At 51.8% G+C, this 27,497-nt stretch overlaps 1 protein-coding gene across 2 annotated transcripts in view; it reads right to left on the bottom strand.

Moving 5' to 3' along the window:
- The window catches only part of AXL (AXL receptor tyrosine kinase), a 72,265-nt gene continuing 44,768 nt past the window's right edge, over window positions 1-27,497 (bottom strand). For both annotated transcript variants that reach the window (XM_078606206.1, XM_078606208.1), the window contains exons 11-19: window positions 26,714-26,811; window positions 21,220-21,315; window positions 19,543-19,629; window positions 18,209-18,301; window positions 14,363-14,484; window positions 12,426-12,535; window positions 11,898-12,057; window positions 6,374-6,510; window positions 1-2,701 (exon numbers count right to left, since the gene is read on the bottom strand). In XM_078606206.1, the coding sequence (XP_078462332.1) occupies window positions 2,197-2,701; window positions 6,374-6,510; window positions 11,898-12,057; window positions 12,426-12,535; window positions 14,363-14,484; window positions 18,209-18,301; window positions 19,543-19,629; window positions 21,220-21,315; window positions 26,714-26,811 (1,408 nt within the window). In that variant the 3' untranslated portion in view covers window positions 1-2,196. The remainder of the gene's footprint in view (window positions 2,702-6,373; window positions 6,511-11,897; window positions 12,058-12,425; window positions 12,536-14,362; window positions 14,485-18,208; window positions 18,302-19,542; window positions 19,630-21,219; window positions 21,316-26,713; window positions 26,812-27,497) is intronic.

Here is a 27,497-nt window from a genome sequence, read left to right as displayed (position 1 = left end):
AACATTTGATTTATTCTTTATTTTTCACGTGTACAAAATTTCGAATGTAAAAAATGTCAAGAGTTGACGGTTATAAACAATTGAGTTCTAAATCCATGACAAAGCATTGGCTGTTAGTACAACGTTGTATTTACAAATCACGTTGGATAATCTTACGTACCAAAATATTTTTTTTACAAAGATTATACATTTAATTTTCACTATATCACAAACAGCAACCTGTAACAGCTTGTCATGAAGTACATTCTTAAATACAGATGTGCAGGGGTTTAAGGGTTATCCTCTTATTATGCGCGGGATTTTCTGCGGGCAGCCTGAATTTTCTTCCATATAAAAATAAAAAACTCAATTTAAACAAATGGATTTGGCCAAATTCTCCTGGAAAAGACCTCCCTGAAAAAAAAAACCAGTACACACAAGGGGCTTTTTCCCAGGTAAATAATTATTGAAATAATTTTTTTTTTTTGAAATGATCATTTATTTTACCAACATAAGAACTACATAGGTGGCTGTGTTTCCGAAGGTCTCATTGAAATGCCAACATATGACACGTGACAAGATGTACGCAGTCGTATCAGCCATGATTTATCCACTGCTTGATGAAGGCAGCCCCAAAGCTATGCTGGTCGGTGCGAGTTGGTCAATGGATCAGGGGAATGGGAACCAGGACTTGTTAGGACATCACTCGCCACTGCTGTTAGCTGTGTCTGGGACTCAAACTTAGATTGATGGTTTTTCCTGGTGAAATGTACGAACCACTGCTTCACCCTATTCTGGATGTAAATTAGTTTAATTAATACTTCATTTTGTTCATGGCCTGTAGCCCTTTGAGTCTCCGGCAGTAATTGGTCAAATATTTCTACAACATTCTGAAAAGACTATTTTCTGATACACGAACATTACAATGAGGGCATTACATGAACGTCTATATTAGTGCAAAATGCAGACCACCTCACTGTAGTGGTTGAAAGGTATACACTGGCAATGTTACATTGTGCAAAGTTTGGTTACAAGAATCATACAAAATTACACGTACATACGAAATAAAAACAAGATTAAAAAAAAACCCCGTGACTGATTGTACAAAGCAGGGTTTAAGAGAATCAAGATTGACTTTTTAATAACCGATGATTGATGTGGTTAGATAAAATCTATCGGTAATTACCGTGAAAGCTGCATATACATTTGTTTTGTAGGCGACACAAATTTCTGCAACAATTACCGAACGTGATGAAACATTACATGAAGTCGGGCAGTTATTTTTTACATAAAGCGACAATTCCACCGATGCATTTTAAATTTGTAATTCTTTCGTGGACTTTGTTGATTTACGCTCCCTCTGACAACGAACGCTCCATGGAATCGGAAGTTCATCTCAAACGATCTGAGCGGAGTTCCTTCATCTTGTGCTGTGGAGGACGTTACCTCCCATGGATATAATATAATGCTTGCGCAACGACCCACACGCACAGAAACAAAACCATTGACAGACAGCATGCAGTTTGAGGCAACGCAAGCATTTCGTAAGCAACCGTGCGCCACACACAGCCGCGCAAGTTTCCACGCTTGTGTTGCCGTGCACAACCCTCCGATGTGTTTTCGGGTTGTACCGTGGTGCTGTTTTTTACACGTTGTCTGACGTTTCGCTGTCAGACATTAAACAGTGCCGACAAGAGCGTAATTTGCAGTTTACCTGTAAGAGTATAAAAGGCAACGGTAGTAGAGACCGACATTGGGCTTAACGCACAGACTCTCACATCCTCTGTTGATCTTGTTTTGCCATCTTTATTCATTTCCCTTGCTCGTTTCAACAAAAATAACACCTGATGACACTACCCCAAGTCGTCAGCTTCAATACGAGCTGTAAGTCACTCTCTCCCCGCATGCGGTGAAGCTTCAGCGTCCAAGCAGACCGACGTCATGCGTGGCATTTAACAGCCGCAAACGCATGAACTTGCTTGTCCCACAGACCCTCGCGTCTGTCATTTCCGGCACGGAGAAGAAGCAATCGAGTGTGAAGGCGGTGCAACTGCCACCCGGGCCCACAGGCCAGAGGGTCCCGGGTCGCCGAGAAACGCAGAGAGTGGGGGGTGGCGGGCAGGTTCAGGTGCCACCCCTGCCCCTCATCTCATTCCTCGCACCCGGGGGCCCCCCCCCCCCCCCGCGCCACGACCACGTTACTGCACTCCGTGGTCATCACACCGCCTTGTCGGGGACGGTGGCCGCCGGGTCTCGCTCGGAAGCCTGCGCCTCGCCGGGACCGTTGGCGGCGGCGGACGGCGGCACAACGTAGCGACTCTCCGCCTCCGCGCAATCGCCGGCGCCCTCGCAGTGCACCGTCGCGCACGAGGCGACGGGCCGGCAGCATCCCGCGGCGCCGCCATCGTCGCCGCAATCGTCGAGGTCCCCAAACGCGGCCACCACCGTTGCCGCCGCCGCGTCACCGCCGGCGCCGTGGTCCTTATCCGCGGCGCACCACACGGCCCCGGCGCCGCCGATGCCGCCGCCACCGCCGCCGCAGGCTCCGAGCTCCGAGAAGAATCCGGTGGCGGCGGAGGCTCGGCCCCTGTCGAGTTGGTCCGCGTTGACGTAGAGCTCCTCCGGGAGGGACTTGGCGATCTTCTCCAACTCGTACCGCAGCGACGTGAAGCTGGGACGCTGCGTCGGGTCCAGGTGCCAGCAGCCGTACATCAGGTCGTACCTGCGGCACACAAAAGACGGAGAGATCCCGTGTGTCACCACGCAAGGACCGATGGGGAAGGTGCCGTCGTCAGCGAGCGCCTATTCAAGGCCGGCACGATGGACAAAGTGGTGCGGCGTGGCCAACACTACGCACACCGTGCCGAATTTTTTTCACCGCACCAGGTACTCGTTCAAGGCTGAGTTTGACACAGGGGAGGCCCAGGACCGGTTCAGATATCCACCACGGGAATGGAACTCGGGTCGCCGGGTTTGTGGCACAGCGCGTTAACCGCTGCGACATGAGGGGCCGTACGTGTGGGCGTGTGTACACTCACGGACATTCGTCGTGGGGAGAGTTTCAGAGTATGGTGCTTGCCACTTTGGTTTTCCATACACATGCAAAAGCACTTATATAAGGAACCGGCTTTCCTAAATTGAGATCCTCCTTAAAAAAAGTGGGGGAGCAAGGGGTGGAGGGGGGGGGGCTTTCTCTGAGCATTTCTGTTGATGTGTGGGAGGCAGCAAGAATGTCTGGAATAAAAGGAAACTCACGAGGGAGTATTCAGTCACTTTGGAACAAATAAGAGCACTTGCTGTACTGTCTCCTGCAACCACTTAATGATGGACATGATGTACGTAAGTTGATCTTTCTTTGCAGCGTATGTAGCCAACCGCGCCGATCGTTTGGTTTCTTACAAATCCTCAACACAATACGATGTGGACCGATTCGGCGGCATCAAGATGCTTGCACCGAAACAGGGGGCATGTCGATTTCATAGAGAGAGACAAAGACAACATTCTCCCCTGTATAGTCACAATACACTTTTTGGGCAAGTGCTGTGAGCGAGCACCTATGAAGGCCGGCACAGCACACGAGCGGGTGGGTGGCCACCAGCACCACGCCCTGGCCGCCTTATTCTCACTCGTGGCGATGTCGACTACACACCCGCACCCCGCACTCATTTAAGTCTGAGTCGACCTAGGGGAGGCCCAGAACCCATTCAGATCATCGTCACTGGTGTTCATGGCCGTGAGCGGGAATAATACTCGGGTCGCCAGGTTGGTAGCGCAGCGCGCTAAACGCTGCTGCTGCTGCTGCTAGAGAGACAGACAGACACACCCACCTAGAGGCCTGTGCCATTAGCACAACCCAAAGGAAACGAGTCGGGGCGGTGGAGTGACGACCGTAGGGGGCTTCGGGGCTTCGAAGCCGCAGCGCCTACGTGGCACCGAGGAGTAACAATCCTTTCCAGTGGCGTGCGATGTTTCCAATTAGCGGCACTGTAGTTTCTCCGGCGGGGTATGCATGTATGTGTGGGGGTGAAGCGCAGCGGTGGCACAGTGGGTTCGTGCACCACGCTCTGAATCAAACAACCTTAAAAGTTTGATTCCTGCCCACAGGTTGTCATCGGTGGTGAGCGGTGGCCTCACCAACACCCACGGCTGACACGTCAAGGGGAGGCTTTCATCCAGCAGTGGATTGACGAAGGGGCTGTAAACTAGTATGATTATTTTAGGGTTTTATGCAATAGTCTGCAAGCATTTCCGCACGTCTGATTGGCAGGGTTGACTACGTGCGGTGCAAAAGAAGTTCAACATACATACAAGCATTGATACATGCACATGAGAGTGTAATATTTACAATTTTCCAAATTAAATGTGAATGTGATCATATTATGTTGCATTCGATATCCACCATCTGCACTTCGAATGTGTTTTGAGCCTTAGGGAGTGGAAACTGTTTTATTCTTTGAAATATTTCACTCGGACCGATCCGTTGAGATGGAAAATCCCTTTCAAGGTGTGCGTCCAGGGTGCATGCAAATTGTAAGCTAATTTATTTTATACAAACAATTGAATTAAGAAACTATCTATTAATCAATAATAGTATAGGGACTCTTCTGCTTACGAATGAGTTCCAGGTCTGTTTGTAAGTCGATTTTGTTCGCAAGTCCAATTTTACTCCTGTCGATTACAAACGTGTTGTACGGCGTGTACACGGAACACGGGGCATGGCTTCAAAAGTTGTATAATCTCCTGTAGATGTAGATGCCACTGGTTCCTCATGTTCTGTAGATATCACTGGTTCTTCACGTTCTGCAGATGTAGATGCCGCTGGTTCTTCACGTTCTGCAGATGTAGATGCCATCACCGCCATCTATTGCGCGGCGGTTTAACTTACGACTCTCGGTCCGAAAAGGCAACTGGACATACGGGCAGGTTTGTTCGTATCTCTAACAGTTCATAAGTCGAATGTTCGTAAGTAGAGGATTCCTTATAATGGTTTTTCCAATGTCCACAGCTTCGAAATTTGAAAAAAATACTCGACAATCATCCAACCCCGACTGCCAACACTTGGCAAGACCCTCCAGAAAATGTCACGAAATTTGGTGATCGAGGCTTTCCTGGGCACACCAAAGCCAAAACAAAGCCGAAACAAAGCAAAATAATGGCCGCCAGCATTGCCCGGTGCAGATGCACCGGCCGCTTTGTACCACCAGGTGGCGCCACACGCACGGGATTTGTACTGCCCTCCCCAGCAGGGCCAGGGGAGGGGGGCATGCAGGGATGGGTGGGTGAACTGGAATTGACCACCTGTGCACCAGAGGTCGCAAACGGGTTTTGATTCCTTACCCGGACCCGGCCGCACCAGGTCGCAAACGGGTACCCGTACCCGGCCGGGTATCGGGTACGGTACGGGTATCGGGTACCCGATTGCGACCTCTGCTGTGCACTCTGCCAGGCGCTATTGCCCTCCACCCGACCGTCACCTAATGTGTGTTGTGCGTGTCTGTACTAAGAAGGCCAGGCGTGGCACGCTGGCCACCCACCCCCTCGTGTGCCGTGCCAGCCTTCAATTCACAGCACTTGCCCCAAAAGTCCGTTAAAGGCTATAGGAGGGATCTTTGTATGTTTGTATGTATGGGGAGTGGTAGTTCAGCGGTTAGCGCGCCGCGCGACAAACCCGGCGACCCGAGTTCAATTCTCGCTCTAGGCCAACACCGATGACGATTAATCTGAACCGTTCCCGCGCCTCCTCTAGGTCGACTCAGCCTTACATGATAATTACCTGTCGTAATGTGGAAATCATCAGCAACGGGGAGATAAAGAAGACCGTGCGTGGAGTTGGTTACCCACCCTCTCGCGTGCCGTGCCGGCCTCCATATGTGCTCGCTAAGAGCACTTGCGCCCAAGAGTCTATCAAAGGCTATATGGGGGATCTTTGTCTTGGTATATATGTGACCAGTTCACGTGGGAAGCTGCGTGGGTTGTGAACGCCCGTCCTGACTGAGATGACACTGATGATGATGATGATCATGGTGCCCTTGCCAACGCAATAAGTTAGTTTCTCAATGGGTTTCTACATGAGCCTGTGTCTCCGTGCGAATCTATGACTCGCCAAATGAGTCTTTGAAGTGTACATGTGAGACTGTGGGCAGAGGAGCGACGCTCACAACAACGAGCGAGGCGGTGCCAGAGCGACTAAAATGCAGAAAGTTGGCACAGTGGGGAGCAGAGTTGGTGCGTCTGCCAGTCATCTCGGTCAGTCAACCCAGGGCACCAGGGTCTGTTCCGTGACCTCCCGCCAGCGAGCCCTCGACACTTCACGTGGCCTCAAAGCGCAACTCGAGTGGCACAAGCGTTGTGGTGATGTCAAAAGCGATTTTAGCGGCTGTTGCTGTCCGCTCACAGTTGGTCGAGGCAGTCCGGCGGCTGCTTGAGTCGGTGGCCCTGCTGCAGGTAGTCGTAGATCTCGTGGTTTGCGATGCCGGGGTACGGCATCTGCCCCCGCGTCGCGATCTCCCACATGGTCACACCAAACGCCCACTGCGACGACAGTCAAGGGACAGAGTTCCGCACGTTTTAGGGGCGGCTTCGCCGGTCAACGTTATTCAGAATCACGCGTGTATCCATCGCCGCAATGCGTTTTAGGCTTGCATTATATACCTAGTAAACGCGCAGCGTTAGCAACACGATGGGCCGACATTGGCACCAACCGCATGGCAACGATGGCCACCTGGGTAGCTGATCGCAGTGTCTATGGTTTGAAACAGCCGGGTTATTATTCGCGGAATGACGACACGCAGCAAAAGCGGCGTCTTTGCCAATCCACGCCTTTTCCAATCCACACCTACTACCATGGCGCACGTCCGATTAGCCGGGTTGGCTACGTACGGCGGGAAAGAAGATCAACATACCTGTACATACATACGTGGTCACATGACCCTCATAATGATCCATATTTGCGTGGGAAGGCCCTCGGGAAGCCACCAGGAGGCCAACAACAGCAATGGATTGAGAAAGGCCGCATTGCGCACCGCGCTCCGAACCCACAGACCTGAAGTTCGATTCCCGGCTGCTGCTAATAGTGGGCGAGTGATATCCAAAGCGGTCGTGGGCGAATCTCCCCTTCACCAACCCGCACTGACCAACGCGGGGAAGTATGGACAAACAACGTCCCCCCACCCCCACCATGACACGACACGACGTGACGTTAATCACCCAGGCAGTGTGTTTACTTCGCATCAATCACAAAAGTGGCCGCTGTCATGGACTTCAGATCAATACTTCCTGTATTGGATATAACCAGGTATGAAGAGTCGTTCCCACCCCCACCCCCCCCCCAAGTTAGCCAAGCACATGGGTCAGGCTAACTATAGGACCCATCAACAGAGCACCGAACGGGTCAGACCGGTCTCGGATGAGATTAAAAAAGGGAGCGATTGTGCTCTTCACTGAATGAGACGGCGGTTTTCCTTCACCGCTCCCTTGAAACGAGCGCCCGTGTCAAATTAAAGGCGCAGGGGTTGTAACCCCGCTCCTATTCTTGCATGTGCAGACAGACGGCACAAAGGGGGCTTTTGAGCTATAGGAATGGGTTTTCTCTCCCCCCCACCCACGTGCGGTATACAATGCAGGGGGAGCGGTGGCGCAGCGGTCAGAGGCACCGAGCAATGAGCCCTGGCGAAAATCTTGGCTCAAATCATGGCCAAAAATTTTGGCGAAACTCATGGCGAACATGTGTGGCGATTAAACCCGACTCATTCGGGCCCGAAGCCACCGTTACACCAACCCGCAGTGACCAGCGTGGTAAAGTTTACTCGAACAACTCCCATGACTGGGGAGGGCCTCTAATCCAGCAACTGTGGAGGCAGCGAGGGTTGGTGGATGACGCGCACACACACACACGCGCGGATGTTGTGAAACTCCCTTCGCGTGGGCGTTGAGGAGGAGCCGTACACTGGCTCGCCAGGAGAAGGCAGTACAGCAAGTGGGCTAATCGCCATCCCTTTGATCTATTTATACGGGGATAGCGTGTTGCCCCCTCGCATGCGTGGGTTTTCTCTGGGCGCTCCGGTGTCCTCCCACATGTGTCATAATAATAATAATAACAACATAAATCGTACATTGAATGAAAACATCTTAAAATAAAAAAGCCAATTCACGACTTTCACGAAAGTCCCGAATTGGCTTCAGCTTCGCTTTCCTGGATAAATAATGAATATGAATAATGAACTCATATGAATAAGTGGGTTGACATGTGGCTGTTACAATATGCATGTATGTATGTTGGACTTCTTTTGCTTCGTACGTAGCCAACTGTGCTCATCGAAGGTGCGGGGGGGGGGGATAAGAAACAAGAAACACAAAACGCAGTTCTAAAGAAACACATCTTCAATCTACATGATGATTTAAAAGTGCACAGCTCCAGTGGCTACTGAATATATATATCAGAAGGAAGAGCGTTCCAGACAGCCGCAGAAGCGCATCTGAAAAAGGACAATGCAGTGACCGCCTTTGTTCGATGGCTAGACAAAATATAATTCGTGCACAATGTATAGCATGCCCGCTCTATAGCATGCCCATGGCAGCCAAACACATGCACGCACACACGCGATTCAATGTTTGAACAATCGCATGACCACAGTATTGGTTCGCACGAACAAGATCCTTTATTTAGCCTTGAAGATTGTTGGGGCAAGTGCTGTTAGCGAGCACCTATGAAGGCCGGCACGGCACACAAGAGGGTTGGGTGGCCAACACCACGACCGGCCGCCTTTGTCTCCCCAGTGGCAATGTTTACACACCAGGTACTCATTTGAGGCTGAGTCGACCTAGGGCAGGCCCTGGATCGGTTCAGATAATCGTCACCGCTGTTGGCCATGAGCGGGAGTCGGACTCGGGTAGCCGGGCTTGTAGCGGAGCTCGCTAACCACACGCTCCCAAAACAAACACGCACGTGCCCACACACACACAGCCCTACGTGTACACCCCACACACCCGTAACACATGCTTTGCATGCAAGCCGCTTGTGTGAACACTGGATCACTCTACAGCAGCCGTGGATGACGGGACCCGACAGTAGGGAGGAGTGGGGCATCAGGAAGAACCAGGCAGACGTGTGCTGCACCCAGAGTTGCGCACAGCTGCCAGCCAACTTTGACTTCTGGGCACATTCCTTGAACAAGACCGTCAAGGAATAACGCGTGCGAGTGCTTGCGTGCATGTGCGTGCATGTGGGTGCCCGACTGAATGTGTGTGTGGGCGTGCGTGTTGTGTGTGTGTGTGCGTCTGTGCACGTGGGTGTGTGCGTGTAATTGCAGCTTTGTTATAAGTGAACCAAATCCTGGGCCTCCCCTAAGTCGACTCAGCCTCAAATGAGGTGTGTAAAACATCAGCACTGGGGAGACAAATGCGGCCTTGCATTGTGCTGGCCACCCACTGGCTCGCGTGCCGTCCTGGCCAAGCTTAATAGGTGCTCACTAACAGCACTCGCCTCAACAGCCTGTTGAAGGCTATACGGGGAATCTTTGTCTTTGTGCAAACATGCGGTTGCGTGTATGTATCTTGAACTTCTTTCGCACCGTACATAGCCAACCGTGCTAATCGGAGGTGCGGGGGGGGGGGAAGGACAACAAACTAAACACAAAAATAAAAGAGTTTAAAAATTGCATGGGTCAGTTGAGGCTCTACGGGATATGTTTGTCCTTGATGGTGTCTTGGTTCAGGTCTCCCCCTCTGCCTCCCCAACTCCGACCTGCCCTCCCAAACCCTGCACCAGACTCTGAGTAGGCACACCTGCCTAGTGCACTGCGAACGAACTACAGATGTTCACGTGGGTTTTATTTTTTATTTTCCTCCAACATTTGTGGTTCCTTACTTCCCAACGTATTCCCAACCGTGCTCGCGGCGGTCACGTCGCAAGCTGGATAATCCATTTGGAAATCTCGCAAGCAAAGTGCGTAACCCCGAGTTGTCAGCGAACAGCTGTGGAAGAGATCCCTCCCAAACAGTTTTCCCACGGAGGAAGGGAAACGAAAAGGAAACGGGCGGAATTTTCCTAAATCTTGTTCTCGTAGAGCGTCATTTTTTTTTCAGTTTAAAGCAAACATCACTCGTGTGCAGTGTGCATCGATGTAATTTGCACTTGAATGGAGAGGTAGTGGCAGACACGGAAGAATGAATCGACTGCAGTTAGAATTAATAAAAGCAAAGCAAGTGTGAGGAAGACACAGCAATGGCACTTTAACTTAAACAAATATTTCTAACAATGAAAATCTATAATGGTCAATTGCTCGTCGATGAATCTCCATCATGTTTCAGCTGTAACTCAGTGGCACGTACGGATGACCAATCATCCGACGCGGGCGGTATGCGTCAACTTAAGTTGCAAAACGCGGAAGGATCGCGTCCAGTGAAGTTTATGAACCAGGTGAGAACTCAAAACGACCGCCAGGATGCAGCCTCATTAGCAAGAGCGACCTGGGTACGGACCGAGGAATGCAAGTTTGAGACTCGATGAACGGAGTCCGAGGAACTGCAGTTTGCGGAAAACCGGGCCGATATAAAACCCGCACAAAACCACGGCACACAGACACAACGTGCCGCACCCTTCGACGACCCACGGGTTGACTACGTGCGGTGCGAAAGAGGTTCGACATACGTACGTGCAACAACGTAGCAATATTTCGATTTAAAGCTTTCGTGACTGCAGGGATTCATCTTCTTGGTTCTTTCGGTAAAGTCACGTAGAATGGAAATAATAAAATAATTAAAATAAAACATAATAAATTAATTCTCACGACGTTTCGGCCACAACGCAAGCGACCGTCCTCAGGTGGAGAACAGGTCTGTCGAGAAGACAGAGTCTGAATGACTCTGAATGACTGTCTTCTCGACATACCTGTTCTCCACCTGAGGATGGCTGCTTGCGTTGTGGCCGAAACGTCGTGAGAATTATTTTATTATGTTTTATTTTTATTATTTTATTATTTCCATTCTACGTGACTTTACCGAAAGAACCAAGAAAACATAGCAATACATGCAAGTGAAAATCCCGCTGCCGTGCTGTCAATCGCTCCGCGCAAAAAGTCAACAGATGCTTCCAGCTGTTGAGCAGTGGAGAACGCGATTACGCAGAGCGTCGAGGGGCAGCCAGACGCCAGCGTAGGCAGATATTTTTCCGCGTCCGGCGAGAGGAAGTTGGACTTCTTGGCTCCCCCCCCCTCCGTCCGGTGAGAAACCGATCCCACCGGCTCGGAGCCCCCGTCCATACGATGACAGCAGTGGGGGGAGTTCGATATTGGGGCAAGGCCAACACCGGTGAAGAGAGTGTTTATCTGAAGCGGCCCTGGCCCTACTCGAGCTTGACTCGGCCGTAAATGAGCACCGCGCCTGGTGCGGCTTTGTGAGCGCCGCCGTTGGGGAGACAAAGGCGGTCAGTCACGGTGATGCTCTCACCGGATACTAACCCCGCACCGGGACGGCTTAAAACGCCGCGAGTTGGCGCAGTGGGGAGTGCAGCTGGTGCGTCTGTCCGTCTTCCCAGTCTACCCATGACACCTGGGTGTCACGTGACCTCCTGCCAGCGAGCCCTCGATACTTCACGTGAACTCAAAGTGCACTTAGCTTGGCTCAAGCGTCGTGGTGACGTCACGGCGTTTTAGTGGCGAACGGCAATTGTTGTTGTTGTGTATGTGCTTGTGTATACGAGTCAACCCAGCCTCAAATTAATACCTGGTATGCCACTGAGGACACAAAGGCGGATGGGTATGATGTTAGCCACCCCTGTATGTGCCGTGCCGGTCTTCATAGCTGCTCCTCTCTAACCACCCTTGCCCCAACAGCCTTTCAAGGCTACACTGGGGCTATACTGGGGATGCATACGAGCGAGCGAGTGAGTGAGCGAGTGAGTGAGTGGGTGTGTTTCGCACCACGTCGCTCTTGGACGTGTAGAGCCGGTCGGCCAGACTCTCGAGCGCGATCCACTTGACGGGCATCTTGGCGATTCGGCCCTGCCGGTAGTAGTCGCCGCTGTAGATCTTCTTGGAGAGGCCAAAGTCGGCGACGCACACGGTCATGTTCTCGTGCAGCCTGCGGCCACGCAGGGGAGACACGGGGTGAGCGACAGCGGGCGGGCGAGTGGGCGGGCGGCAGAGCGGGCGGCAGAGTGAACGGGAGGGTTCAACGGCGGGTGTGCGGTGCGGTGACGATGCGAGAGCAAAATATGAGCAAAAGTTTCGTACGACAAGCGGCGGGCTAAGCAGGGGGACATCGTTCGCTGCGACTGTCCAGAAATGGAGAGTGGGCTCGGGCAGGGTGCGTCGCCAGAAGGGATGACTGCCGGTGATGAAGGGAGAGGGAGGAGGTGGGCGATGGTGGAGAGGGAAGTGGGCGATGATGAAGTTGGATGAGATGGGCGACAAAGTGACGCATCCACCATGACGACGGCACGCACTCACATGCAGTTGCGAGCGGCGAGGTCGCGGTGGATGAAGTTCTTGCCGGCGAGGTACTCCATGCCGCCCGCGATGTCCACCATGAACTTGACGAGCGTGTCCAGGGGCACGAGCTGGGCGTGACGGGCGGGGGTCAGGGGTCAGACGTCGCGGGGGGGGGGGGGGGGGGTTGGCGTTGGTTGAGCAGGGGAGGATGGGAGAGAATAGGGAGATGATAGGAAAAAAGAGGAAATTGGGGAAAAAGCAGAAGAGATGGGATGGGAGATGGTAGATCATGGAGGAGGGAGATGGTAGATCATAGAGGGGGGAGATGGTAGATCATAGAGGGGGGAGATGGTAGATCATGGAGGGGGGAGATGGTAGATCATGGAGGGGGGAGATGGTAGATCATGGAGGGGGGAGATGGTAGATCATGGAGGGGGGAGATGGTAGATCATGGAGGGGGGAGATGGTAGATCATAGAGGGGGGAGATGGTAGATCATAGAGGGGGGAGATGGTAGATCATGGAGGGGGGAGATGGTAGATCATGGAGGGGGGAGATGGTAGATCATGGAGGGGGGAGATGGTAGATCATGGAGGGGGGAGATGGTAGATCATAGAGGGGGGAGATGGTAGATCATAGAGGGGGGAGATGGTAGATCATGGAGGGGGGAGATGGTAGATCATGGAGGGGGGAGATGGTAGATCATAGAGGGGGGAGATGGTAGATCATAGAGGGGGGAGATGGTAGATCATGGAGGGGGGAGATGGTAGATCATGGAGGGGGGAGATGGTAGATCATAGAGGGGGGAGATGGTAGATCATGGAGGGGGGAGATGGTAGATCATGGAGGGGGGAGATGGTAGATCATAGAGGGGGGAGATGGTAGATCATGGAGGGGGGAGATGGTAGATCATAGAGGGGGGAGATGGTAGATCATGGAGGGGGGAGATGGTAGAGGGGATAGATGGGAGGTGGAAGGAACAAGATGAGAACGATGGGGGGATGAGAGAGAGATAGAAAGACCAGTAGATGTGATAGGTATAGGTGGGAAAGGGGAGATTGAGAGAGAGAGAGAGAAATTGCGAACAAACAAGGTTATTCATATGTCCTGTGCTTACCAGTAAATAACGTACGGTGCGAAATAAGTTCAACACACATACATATCTGGCTCTGATGCTTCACCAGCCATAGACAGCTACGTGTACACCGTAAACTAGGGACGAGCACACGTGAAACGTGCCTTTGTGGCACGCGGAGACGCGAGGCGAGAGGGGGGACAGCACCTCCGATGAGCATTGTTGGCTCGGCACGGTGCAACAGAAGCTCAACGTATGTACGCACATAAGTTTTAGCGAAGCGAGAATTCCTCCGATGGAGCGGGCGGGCGTCGTCATCGCTGCGGGTGAACTTTTCACGACACAGACGTCTCGCTGTAGAGGTGGAGGGAGGGGGTGGCCTGCTCGGACTGAGCGAGCCTGTCCTGGCAGACCGCGTGCTCCCGGCATCTAAAGATCCCCCGTGTAGCCTTAACAGACTGTAGGGGCAAGTGCTGTTAGGAAGCACCTATAAAGGCTGGCACGGCACACGAGGGGGTGGGTGGCCAGCACCACGCCCGACCGCCTTTGTCTACCCAGTGGCGATATTTACACACCACACTGGGTACTAATTTGAGGCCGAGTCGACCTAGGGGAGGCCCAGGACCGGTTCAGATAATCGTCACTGGTGTTGGCCGTGAGCGGGAATCGAACCCGGGTCGTCAGGTTCATAGCGCAGCGTAGCGCTAACCGCTACACCACCGCTCCCGGCATCTATACCCCCCCCTCACCCCCACAAGGGCTCGGGGGTCGTGCGGCCGCAGTGGCGTAGAGCGTAGCGTGGTCGGCGGGGAACTAAACGGGGTCTCCCTGGACGACGGGCGCGCGCGAGTGGTGGCGAGCGGCGAGTGGCAGAGCCTCACCGTGGGCTGGTTGCTGATGCGGGAGCGCAGCAGGAAGCTGTGCAGGTCCCCGTGCTGCATGAACGGGATGACGACCATCGGACGCGGCATGCGGTGCTGCTGGGACATCTCCATGCACACTCCTGCCGGGCGGGTACCACACGCGTCGCATCAGATACCAGATGAGGATTTTGGGGCTCCGATTTTGTTTGATGGTGGTATCCCATGTAAGGGTCAGCAGCGCACTGGACTTGCAATCCAGCGGTTGCCGGTTCGATTTGTTTCTTAGATTTTGTTGCCGTGCCGTGGTTTGAGTAAATAAGCGAGTGAATCGACAGCGACGCCGGGGACGATCGAGGAGGACGAATGGCTCGGAGTTTCTTTGCGCCGAGCCAGCGCCGCTATTTGTGACCAGAAGATTGGTCCTCCCATCGTGCCTTGCTACTATTCGAAATGAACGAGCTGCAGTGTGACCTGTTTGGTTACATGGTGCCTCCTGAAACTATTGTTAAGGTGGCTTGGGAAGACAAAGGTCAGAGGTCAGAGCACCGAGCTGCCACAAATGAGAATTCTGGGTTTGAACTCCTGGTTTCAGCCGCCCATGATTTCATTGGGTCCTCAAGTGCGGTGAATTGTTTGTGTCAGCCTGGTCACCAATGACTCGCAAAGACACTCATAGACTCACATAGAGTTCCATAGACTCGCATAGAGACCCATAGACTCGCATAAAGACCCACAGAATTCACAGTCTCAGCCGTGATTTAACCGGATTCTCAAGTGTGGGGAGTTTTTTGGTGTCAGCCTGGTCACCAATGAATCAAATAGGAAAAAAAAAACCTACACTATCGGCAATTTGGATTTTTCGCCCAATTTAGCAAAATGTCCAGCTCTGAAAATTAAACATTTCGGTTCAACGGTCAAGTGTCAAACCTCATAGCAGAGTGTGTGGGAAAGCGCGATGCCTGCAGTGTAAAGGAACAAAAATTGAGTGAAAGGTTCGGTGAAAAATCCCTTCCCACGGTCATTCTCTGACACAGGGGGCAGGGCAATGCAGCGCTCTGCGAGATGTCTCAATGGATTCTTCGCCTCATGACACAAAGCCAACAAGAACACAATGCATTGGAGACGGTAGGGGTGGAGGGGGTGGGGTGGGGAATTACCAAAACATGTAAGTAAATATCCGTTACAATAAGCGACGAGGACGATGATGACGACACTAACGGTAAGGACAACTTCGATGAACAGGATGACGGTGGCCGTGCATTACGTAAAAGATCAGCCCACGTTTCACTCCGTTGCCCGACACCAAAAGGTTCTGCTGTTACAATAAACGACGAGGACGATGATGACGACACTAACAGTCAGGACAACTTCGATGAACAGGAAGACGGTGGTCGCGCGTTACGTAAAAGATCGGCCCACGTTCCACTCCGTTGCCCGACGCCAAAAGGAAGTGTGCAACAACTGCTCTCTGATGACTTGAACGCAACATTTCCCAAACCCGCTTGGCAACCGGGGGCCATGCGGTGCAGGGATGGCCCACTCGCGGTCCAGCATCACCACTAAGGCACAGGACACGGATGCCCACGGATCCGTGAGTCACAAGGATCCCTGGGTTCAGCCCCCTCCCCCCCCCCTGCCGCCCCCCCCCCACCGTCCTCCCACATCGTCCCCTCCCCCTACCCTCCAGACTGCAGTGAAGAAATGTTATATTTATTTTATGTACATAGTTGTTCCTTTTAGGGCCACAGCGCTGTTGACAAATGTGTCATGCTGTTTTATTTTTGTTTGTGCGGTCACTGCCAACGCAGCAGCAGCAGCATCACAATTTAAATAATTACTTAGTACGTATTTCAACGCTCGTTTCCTGTCAGTCAATGGACAACATGCAAGTCCTGTCCGATGTACTCTTAGGTTCTTTCGGTAAAGTCACGTAGGTACAAAATAATTAAAATAAAATAATAATAAATGAAAATAAATCTATTAAATCACGACGTTTTGGAGGCAACACAAGTCGTGATTTAATTGATTTATTTTCATTTACTATTATTTTATTTTAATTATTTTTTACCTACGTGACTTTACCGAAAAAACCTAAGAGTATGAATCCTTGCAGTCACGAAAGCTTCAAATCTAGAATCCTGTCCGATGTGTTTTCGGATTCTGGAAGCTTCCTTCTAAAAACGAAGGGAGCTAAACATCAGAAACCGTTGCCATTCTATACTGTATGTATGTTGAACTTCTTTTGCGGAGCGCGGAGCCAACCGTGATAATCGGAGTTGCGAAATATTCCGCTTCTTCCTTAATTATTGTTACAGATCTTTTTTTTTTTACAAAAACATCACCAGTTTCGCGTGGCAGCACGGATAAAAGCGAGCGGCTCCCGTCACGAAGGGGACCTGCCCCTGCGGGCAACACTCACCGGGCCGCGACCCCTGGACGGCTCAAGCCTCGCGTGATTACTGGGCGGAACCTGGACATTGCTCACAACCTCCAATAACACTGGTCTAATTTCAGGGTGCTGATTCCAAATCTGATCTCAGATTTGCTCTATCACATCTCATTTGTATGCTATCGGCATACCCCATCTTCATTGATTTTACCCGAAATTAACTCTGTCGCTTATGATTGCAAGTTGTTGCGAGTCAGCGACTGCTTTAGTGTTAAAATATGGTGCTGTATTTTTAGGATAGTGTGTTTATAATATCATTTTATGAAGATATCCACATTTATTTAATATTTCTCTTCCGCAGTTTTTATTGAACATGCAATATTTGATATCTCAAAAACCTGATGTGATAGACAAAAACTGATGCCAGATTTGGAATCAGCACCCCAAAATTACCTTAAAAACCGTTGGAATACCTTATGCCAGAAAAAGTGTGTTGACCAGTGTAATTGTGGCACGGTTGGCTGCGTACGGTGAGAACGACGTTCAACACTCGTGTACATACACGTGCAATCGGTGCCTTAACATGGGAGCTTGGTTAATGGCCTGAACAAGCAAGGCCATTCATACGTCCCTGCGCTTGCCAGTAAACAACGCAACGCTCTGTGTGGCTCTGATGTTTCACAAGATATGACAGCTACGTGTATACATTGTGTAAACTAGGGACGAGCGGAGCACGTGTGAAACGTGCCTTCGGCATGCGGAGACGCGAGGTGAGAAGGGACGGCACCTCTCCGATTAGCACGGTTGGCTACAGACGGTGTGAAAGAGGTTCAACGCACGTGTACGTACGTACAATCGGGGCTTAACGTGGGAGCTCAGTTCACGGCTCCGGGGCCGGTACCCTCCCCATACCCCGGGCGAGCGGGCGGGTCGGTGGGCGGGCTGGTGGGCGGGCTCACGGGATGAGCAACTATTTTCTCAGGCCCGTGGCCCCGCGATGGATCGCAGTCACATTCCCACGTCGCGCAGCAGCCTGGTTGCTTCACGCTGGAACGCTGCAAGGCGCCCAGGAGTTCCCACGGCTCTCCCCGGACCTCCTGGGACGGAATGCTCGCCGGGCTTTTGTGCTTTGCTTTTTTTTTCCCCGGCCAAATACAAACAGACGACCAGCGTCGTCCGCCACTTATAGCTATCGCTGGAGTAAAAACTTTGTTTTATCAAACAATCGTGATTTATCCATCTTCGTTTTCTTGCTGTAGGCATCACCATCATCATCATCATTGTGATCATTGGTCAGAAGCGATCCACTGCTGGATAAAGGCCTTCCCGAGCCATCGTCATGTCTCGTAGTTCTTATAATGACACACTCTACCTCGTTTTTTCATCAGCATCATCATCATCAATCAGCAGCAGCCATAAAATAAAAACATTGTTTATAGTAGTCATATGTGTAGAATCCACAGATACATCCTTACCAATGAGACCCAGGACATTGGGGTGATCAAATTCATTCATGCAGACCGCCTCGCTCAGAAACTCCTCCATCTCGTTCCGGGAGCAAATGTCCACTGCAAAAAAAACAACAACAAAGATCCCCCGTGGAGCCTCAACAAACTTTTGAAGCAAGCGCTGTTAGTGAGTAGCACCTATGAAGTTTCCAGCCCGGCACGTAAGGGGGTGGCCAATGCCACATCAGGCCACCTCTGTCCCCGCAGCGCTGATGTTTACACACCACCAAGGCGCTCATTTAAGGCGACCGATATTAGCTAACGAAACAACTTCAGCACCACCCTGTCGTGCATTTTTTGCCGTCGGCAATATTACGACGTTTCATGCATCTCAACTGTCTTATTTTGAGATTTAAAAGGTAGAAAATAAAAATAGGACAAACCCTCCGGCAGTTACTTGTGCAGGCAGGCTCTCAGCTGCGCTCAGAGGTCATAGACCATGGGATTTTCCCCCAACTGCTAAATCAAGTTTGGGCGAAAATCGCACCGTATACATTATCAGCGGCAGTGATTTATCCAGCGCCGGACTTTTGAGGCCTCCCCTAAACTGCCGCCGTCTCTCACGGTATCCGCTCCCTTCGCTGGCTTCCTGTCGCCAGCGGGGTCAACTACAAGGTCGCCTGCTTTGGTCGTCCCCCTGCACTAACAGCTGACGGTGGAACCCTCCGAGTCAGCAGCAGCAGCGCGACTCACAACCTCCTCTCTACACCGAGGACCAGGACCGCCGTTTAATTACTGGCACCAGGGTCACACGGCAACCACGCTGCTCACCACTCCACTGTAACCGCTCGCTCCCACCTCTGCGCCACTCACACACCCCAAAGGCAGGCGGAGGGGGAAAGTTGTTATGTTTTTTCCTTCTTTCTGTGCGACTGTTTTAATCTGAAACAGACACTCCTGCAGGAAATGGGGAACCGCGCCGTGATTTGCAGGCAGGGCTCGGGTAAAGGCGTGCATATGTGCGCGCGTGGAAATGTGCGTCTATGTGCGTGCGTGGAAATGCGTATGCACGTGTGTGCGTGGAAATGCGTGTGCACGTGCGTGCATGGAAATGCGTACGTGCTTGGAAATGCGCGTGTATGCGTGTGCGTGGAGTTGCGTTTGTACGTGTGTGTGTGCACGTGTAAATGCATGTGTACGGAGAAATGCGTGCGCGTGTGGAAATCTGCGTGTGGAAATTCGTGCGTGTGTGCGTGCGTGCGTGTGTGCGTGCGTGTGTGCGTGCGTGTGTGCGTGCGTGTGTGCATGCGTGTGTGCGTGCGTGTGTGCGTGCATGCGTGCGTGCGTGTGTGCGTGCGTACATTTCATGGTCTTGACGGCCACCTTGGTGCCCTCGCTGCTGGCCCCCTCCCTCACGAGGCGGCCCTCGATCACCGAGCCGAACTCGCCTGGGGAGAGGGAGGGCCACGTCGTGGTGTTAGGGGAGGAAACAAAGACAAAGGTCCCCCCAGTGTAGCCTCCTAACAGACTGTTTGGGGCAAGTGCTCTTCTAGTGAGTAGCAGCACGACGCACGAGGGAGTGGGTGGCCGGCACCACGCCCGACCGCCTTTGTCTCACCAGTGGCGATGTTTTACACATCGCCAAATAATCGTCACAGATGCTGTATTATTAATGATGATATTTTTCTAATTAATTAATTGATATTAATACAAATGGAAGTAGCGTCACGAGTCAAATGTCTTCTCAAACACAAGCAGTAACTTTCACACCCCCCCCCCCTTTTTTTTCCGACAAGGCCCTGGGATTTCAGAGGCCGGCTTTCCTGGTATGAATTCTACAAAAATAAAGCGTTGCGCTTCCAAGTCAAACATTTCAACTTTAAAACAAAAACAAGCTTCGCCGAGCTCATAGATGCTCAAAAATTCTCCCTCTACCCATCATTTCCCACCAGTCGTGGAAGGGGAAATGAGGTTATTTTTAAACATCTCAGCTGCCAAAAGATACCACTCACTCATACTTCCCCCCCCCCCCGCCGCCACAACACATCCCACCCCTCCCCCTGATCCCAAGAAGAGGATGCAATTTCTGACGATCGTTTTACGGTAGCAGTGCGACCCGTTTTATCCGTGAAGGCGAAAGCCAACGCGGGATACGAAACGCGCTTTTTCTCGCAGAGGGTGGCGGCACGCCATCTTCACTTCCTACGTTTCGTAGCCACGTATCTGGTGATTAATAAATACATAATTCGCGCCAGTAATGTGCTGCGATTAATACGCACAGTGAGTTGAACGCGGTAGGGGATGCATTCTTGATACGCGCCATGTGAAGCGAAAAACGCATTCAGCGAGATCAATTTCCCCATATTTAATGTAGTAACGGTGAAGTTTGGCGAGATACGATGTACTGCTACTACTGCTACTACTACACACGCCGTGCAGTGAGATGGCGGGACGAATGACTGAGGGTACGCCGCCGCGCTCCTGTATCATTCCGCTTGATGTATCACTGCGCTCTTCTTTGACAGCCAGGTGCCTGGACTTATCCTGCCCTAGCACCCCCTGGACTTATCCTGCCCTAGCACCCCCTGGACTTATCCTGCCCTAGCACCCCCTGGACTTATCCTGCCCTAGCACCCCCTGGACTTATCCTGCCCTAGCACCCCCTGGACTTACCCTGCCCTAGCACCCCCTGGACTTATCCTGCCCTAGCACCCCCTGGACTTATCCTGCCCTAGCACCCCCTGGACTTATCCTGCCCTAGCACCCCCTGGACTTATCCTGCCCTGGGCACAGTTGTACTGCCTGTACTCTCGATGGCTACGCCACCAGTTGGTGAACTGTAGGTACAGGCAAAGCACGTGGTGTATGTATATGCTTCCTAATATTGGAAGGAAGAGAGCGTTCCAGACGGCTGCAGGTGCATGATGCAGTGACCGTCTTTTTTTCGAGGAACCAGCCACGGGACCAACCCTCGTCTCCACGGACAACCCCTCACCAAGCGTCCCCCCCCGCCCTGCCCCTCACTCGCGAGGCCTCACCTTCGCCAATGACCTTCCCCAGCGCCAGCTGCCTCCTCTCCAGCATCACCTCCTTGAGCTTCACCTTCAGTTCCTCGCTCACGCCGAGGCTCGTGACTGCACGGCAGAGGGACCAGCCGAGAAGGACAGAGAGACAGAGAGACAGAGAGACAGAGAGACAGAGAGAGACACAGAGAGACACACACAGAGACACATACAGAGACACATACAGAGAGACACACACAGAGAGACAGAGACAGAGAGACACACACAGAGAGACGCACACAGAGAGACACACACAGAGAGACACACACAGAGAGACAGACACAGAGAGACACACACACAGAGACACATACAGAGAGACACACAGAGAGACAGAGACAGAGAGACACACACAGAGAGACACACACAGAGAGACAGAGACAGAGAGACACATAGAGAGACACACACAGAGAGGGAGAGACGGAAGAGATGGAGGGAGAGAGAGAGAGAGGGACAGGAGAGAGGAAGGAAAGATGTTCAGTTAAATGTTCCTTCTGATATTGTTCCATCATCAACCGTGTTCCAATTGCGCTGTCGCACATTGTTGTTATTTTTTAAAATGTTGTTGCAGTGGGTGAGAACTCGTGATCGTCTCATTTGCAAGAACGACCCGAGAGAGTAGCTGTGCTGTCAAGGTGAAAACATTTCATTTCGGAATTTGTATGGCGGGAGAAACTGTTTAGTGGCGTGATTGGTTAGTTGTTATTGGTTGGTTGTGATTGGTTGATTGTGACTGGTTGGTTGTGACTGGTTGGTTGTGACTGGTTGGTTGTGACTGGTTGGTTGTGACTGGTTTGTTGTGACTGGTTGGTTGTGACTGGTTGGTTGTGACTGGTTGGTTGTGACTGGTTGGTTGTGACTGGTTGGTTGTGACTGGTTGGTTGTGACTGGCTGGTTGTGACTGGTTAATGTGGTTGTTTGTGATTGGTTGATTGCGATTGCTTGCTCGAGACACCTGTTAGCGGATACATAATTTGGTGATGAAAATAATTAAAAAAACACAACACACTCGTTTAAAACACTTTGTGCCTGAAATGAAAAGTTTATGATCAGCGACATTTCAGGCAATTGCCCTTCTTCACAGCACATAAATAACATAAAGGGCAATTGTCGCATTAAGTATACTTTTCCTTTTAATTCTGCAGTGTAATTGACGAATGTGTTGACTTTCGTGGTGGATATCTGAATGAAAGTAGTTTTTTAATCAGAATCATCATCCTGTTACAAGCGGCTTCTTAAAGTTTATGTCCATCATTTCCCTTTTAGCTCAAGAACCGAAGGCAGTGCTAGAACGAGGGTGTGTGCACACAGCTGCCAAAGTAGATGAATCCAGCAGTCCGAGTTCGATTCCCGACCATGAGTCTCCGTGTGCACAGCTACAGGTCAGCGTAGCGGTTGCATCGCCGCTCCTTCAGATGTGCTTCTCTGGCCATCTGGAACGCTCTTTCTTCCGATATTAGGGAGGCACTGGAGGTACGCAATTTTAAATCTAAATTGAAAACTAATTTCTTTAGAACTGCTTTTTGTGTTTAGTTTGTTGTTCTTCCCCGGCACCTCGAATAAGCACGGTTGGCTATGTACGGTGCGAAAGAAGTTCAACATCCATACATCCATACATAACTCGATGGGTTTAATTCACGCAGTCATGGTTGACCTGAGCTGAGCCCATCAACTCGCTGCCCTTGAGAACTCGGTTTCAATCACGGGGCAGCTTTAAGCCAGAGTCGAACCCAGGTCCATTAACTTTGCTGGCTCGGACTGTGCTTTCATCACGCGGAACGAAGGAACCACTCCTTCGGCCAGGACAATTCACTAAAAAAAGTAACACTCCTTGACGCTCGTCTGAAAGTAACACTTCCTGAACAACGGCTTTGTTTATTCTAGACTCTCCCCACGAGGTCACGAGTAACGAGGAAAGCCAGTGCGATACCGCATCTTGAAATAATGTTACGTCTACTGCCACCTTCAACCTCCGGGGTTCATACGAACTGATGGAGCCGCCCCAAAGATGTCTGCCAAAACGTGGCAGCTTCCGCAGTTGTAGGCGGAGGTCCGTAGAACCGTGCTCGTAGGCATTCGGGTGAATCAACGAAATAAAAAATAAAAATCAGCCATGATTCGTGAAGGCCTTCCATCACAAGCCTGGCTCCAGTTCCTCTTGGATTATGGGCGCTACGGTGGCGAGATGTTAACTACCTTGGCCTGGTATACAGGAGGTGGTAGGTTCAATCTCGACTGACGCCTGCTGTATATTTGGAGTGTGCGTGTTCTTCCCCGTGGTTGCGTGGATTTTTTTTCCGGCCCTCCGGATTTCCCCTCCACATTTGGAAACATGCGGGTTTAGAGTATTTGGCTGCTCTAAATTTCCACGTGATAAGCCACTTCCTTGAGCTATCATTTGTGATAGCGAGGTCACTTTTGAAATAAAAAACTAATATAGCTCAGTGGGCCTTACTTGGTAAAGTAGAAAATAGTTTACGGGGTGGGAACAGTAGAAATATTGTGTGAGGGGCCAAAGGGACCTTGGGTGGTCCAGGGACCAACCCAGCACCCCTCCATCACCACCACCCTCCCCCCTCCCCAATCCACCAATCTCCCTCTTGGCCAAGCAATAACAATAATATGAATGATGACAATAACCATGGCCTTAAGCTAACGAGAATATCGTCCGGGAGTCTCAAGAGGTTCCCGCTGCATTGGGATGGTTTTGTCCAATTCTGTGACTCAAGAGTTTGGCTCAATATGGTTGGGAAGAGCGGAGAGGCCAGAGAAAACCCGACCGCACATGTGCAAGGGGAGAGCACTCAAAGCTCCGATTAGCACGGTTGGCTACGTACGGTGCGAAAGAAGTTCAACATACATACAAAACAATACCCGCCGTTGGCCACTAAGTCACGGTGACGTCACCACGACGCCTGTGCCAGGCCAGGTGCACTTTTAGGCCACGTGAAGTGCCGAAGGCTCGATGACAGAGGAGGTCTCGGGACAGACTCAGGTGCTATGGGTTGGCTGACTGAGATGACTGGCAGATGCACCAGCTGTGCCCCCTAATGTGCCAACTTGCTGCTTGGTGCTTGGTAGGAGTGCCAGGTGGAGGGGTTACCAGCCCCTAGTAGACACTAACCTAGCTACATACACATCCCTTACTCACACACACATATCCTGCACCACTTACACACCCAGCCTGCACCAAACGCACACCAACACAGCCTGCATACACACACACATTCAACAAATACATTTCCTCTTCTGCAATCCTCTTGGCTGCTTAGCAGCTCCGGGTGGGTTATGGGGAGGGGGGGGGGATGGTTTCACGAATCTCTACGTGATTCGCCAACCCTTGCCGCCGAACTCGGTGGATCGTAGGTGCGGTGGGCGCACGTTCACCGCCGGACCGGTGGGGCAATTTTGCGAGCGCTTGCACCGTGCCGGCGGGTCGCAAAGGCGGCGTGGTGGCGACTCGGGCCAGCGTGGGCAAATTTGGCGAGATGTAAACATCGTGCCCCCACACGCATTCCTCTGTCACAGATCAAGTTACAACAACTGCAGTTTGCAAAATAAGTCTTCGGCCCCTTACCCCCCCCTCCCCTGCCGCCCCCCCCCCCCACAAAAAAAATAATTTCCCCAAGGAAGGAGAAGAAAAATGTAGCGATAAAACATCTACACTGGACGCTGACTGTAACACGCGAAGGCGATTTTCGTTTGCTGTTCTGTTTATTTGTTTACCTGTGATTTACTTGGGGCTAATTTGCCTCTGGAGTGGAGCGGTCGCGCAGTGGTTAGCGTGCCGCACTATGAACCGGGCGCCGCAGTGGCGAGATGTTAACTACCCCGCCTGGTATACAGGCGGTCGTGGGTTCGATCTCGACCCTGATGCCTGTATATGTGGAATTTGCGCGTATCTCTCCCCGTGTTTAGAGTTTTTGGCTGCTACCAATTTCCACGTGATAAGCCACTTCTTCGTTGAGCTTTCATTTGTGACCAGGTCGCTTCTGAAAAAGAGCAATAGAGTCCAGTGGGCCTTAGCTTGTAAAATATTTTGTTGTTGTTAATTTTCGTTTTTCGGCCAAGGTTGAGTGACACCTGAACTGCTCCTGGTCTCTCTTCCCTTCCCCCACCACCTCTGTTCACCCAGCATTATAAACAGGTCACCCACAGTTGGGTCCGCCACCGTTAATTGACGGATTACGTGTGGTGGTATAGAGTGTGGGTTACCCCCGCTTCTTCCCCCCCCCTCCCCCCGAGTCGTTTAAGCCAGCGTTAGAAGAGCAGGCCAAGTACCCTCTTAGAGGAGGGATTTCCAGAGCTCGCTCGCTCGCCCCTCACGGCACGGGCGGGCAACTGCCGGGCTGCCCCCCTTTTACCCGTTTTGCCTCAATTACCTTCAGTAAATTGCATAGGACGAGCGAGCGTTATTTCCGTCGAGGAGCTAATGGGGGGGGGGGGGCGGTGGTTAGAAATGTTTCTGTGCTGTCGCGCACGGTCACGGAGGAGAGGCATTCCGCTCGCTGGGGGTCCGTCTCCCTTCTTGACGCCATGTGGAAAGCGTTACGGAGACGCGGCTCTATTTCTTCCCTTGCCTTTTTTTCCCCCTTCTCCTTCTCCTCCTCCTCTCTTGTTAAAACAATTTCGGACTGCTATGAATGTAAACAGACGGAGCCCACTCTGGAAATCCCACGCACGCATTCGCAGGGGGGGCCCCTGTGCGACTCTCGGCTCCAACTCTCGCATGAAGCTTTTAGGCGGTAGGCGGTGGCGAAGAGGGGTGGGGGGGTGGGGGTGGACGAAGGATTGAGGTTGTGGCGATAACGCTCGCTGTGCTGCCTTACTGCCGCGGAGTTCAACGTTTGCGCGTTCAAATAACGACTCGGTTGACACAGCGCGTCAAACCTGCCGTTACAGCAACGGTTCTCAACCCTTGGGTCAGGGGGCGCAGGCTGCGGCATGGATACCGTGCAAGAAATATTGTGAGCGTGCGCGGGGAAATGTCAGCGTTTATGTTGCGGTGGCAAACCACACACCGTAAACGTGAAACACGTGCCTTGCTAACACTGCATTGACTCGAGGCATGGACACGTGGGATCGCTCTACCCTGTGTGTGGCCTCTCTATTCATGTAGCTATGAATAAGGGTCATTGCCCGAAACGTCGCCTATTACACATCATTCCTTTTAAGCCCACACGGTGTTATTGTTGACGACCGCGTTGAGGTATTTACCATGTCATTCGTTTGGTCTCGCCGTGCGGGGCGACGATGAATGTGTGTCGCAAGCGCGAGAATCTGTGTCGACTGGCGGCCTCAATGGATGGCTTGTCAAATGGGTACATCACCGCGGCCTCGTGGTAATCCAACGTGCACGTGCACTCCCTCGTGTAATCGCGCACGTGCTCCTGCTTGAGCCAGCGCTGGCTTGCGCGCGCATGCATGTGGGGGTTCAGCGAGCGTTAGTGCGAGTGTGTGCGTGCATACGTACGCGTGTTGTCGATGGCGCGTCGCGAGTACGACTTCTTGGCTCGGTACGACACCATGGGCTCCTCCAGGGCGCTGGGCGGTACCGTACGGAATGCTCGTCTGCGGTGGGCGGTGGGCAGTTGAAGGTTGGGTGTGTGGGGTTGGTTGGTTGGCGATTGTCAGTTGGTGGTTGTCAGTTGGCGGTTGGCGGTTGGTGGTTGGATGTGCGGGGTTGGTTGGTTGGCGATTGTCAGTTGGTGGTTGTCAGTTGGTGGTTGGGTGTGCGGGGTTGGTTGGTTGGCGATTGTCAGTTGGTGGTTGTCAGTTGGCGGTTGGCGGTTGGGTGTGTGGGGTTGGTTGGTTGGTGATTGTCAGTTGGTGGTTGTCAGTTAGCGGTTGGTGGTTGGCAGTCGATGATTGGTAGTTGTCAGTTGGCGGTTGATGGTGATCAGTTGGTGGTTGATGGTTGTCGGTGGGTGATTGGTAGATGTTGGTTAGCGGTTGGTGGTTGAGAGTTGATGGATGGCGGTTAATGGTGGGCGGTCAAAAGTTGGTGGTTGGTGGTTTATGTTTGGTAGTTTGTTGGTTGATGGTTGTCGGAGAGTAGGGGAGGCGTGGGTAAGGGGGAGGAGAGGGAAAACGTGGAGGAGAGGAAGGGGAGTTGGGGGTGAACACAGAGCAAAATAACATCGAGGCAGCGAGCTAAAGAAACCAGCAAAGAAACTTCACCTCCAGACTGACGGAGTAAAACAAAAAGCCATTCCATCTTTTTTAAATCCGCTTTGAATAGCCAATATTCAAAGTAA

This window comes from Lampetra planeri, chromosome 25, assembly GCF_965212315.1.
Source record: "Lampetra planeri chromosome 25, kcLamPlan1.2.h2, whole genome shotgun sequence".
NCBI classification, from domain to species: Eukaryota; Metazoa; Chordata; class Hyperoartia; order Petromyzontiformes; family Petromyzontidae; genus Lampetra; species Lampetra planeri.
Note: the sequence above shows the minus strand (reverse complement) of the source record. Positions and strands in the feature narration are given on the sequence as shown.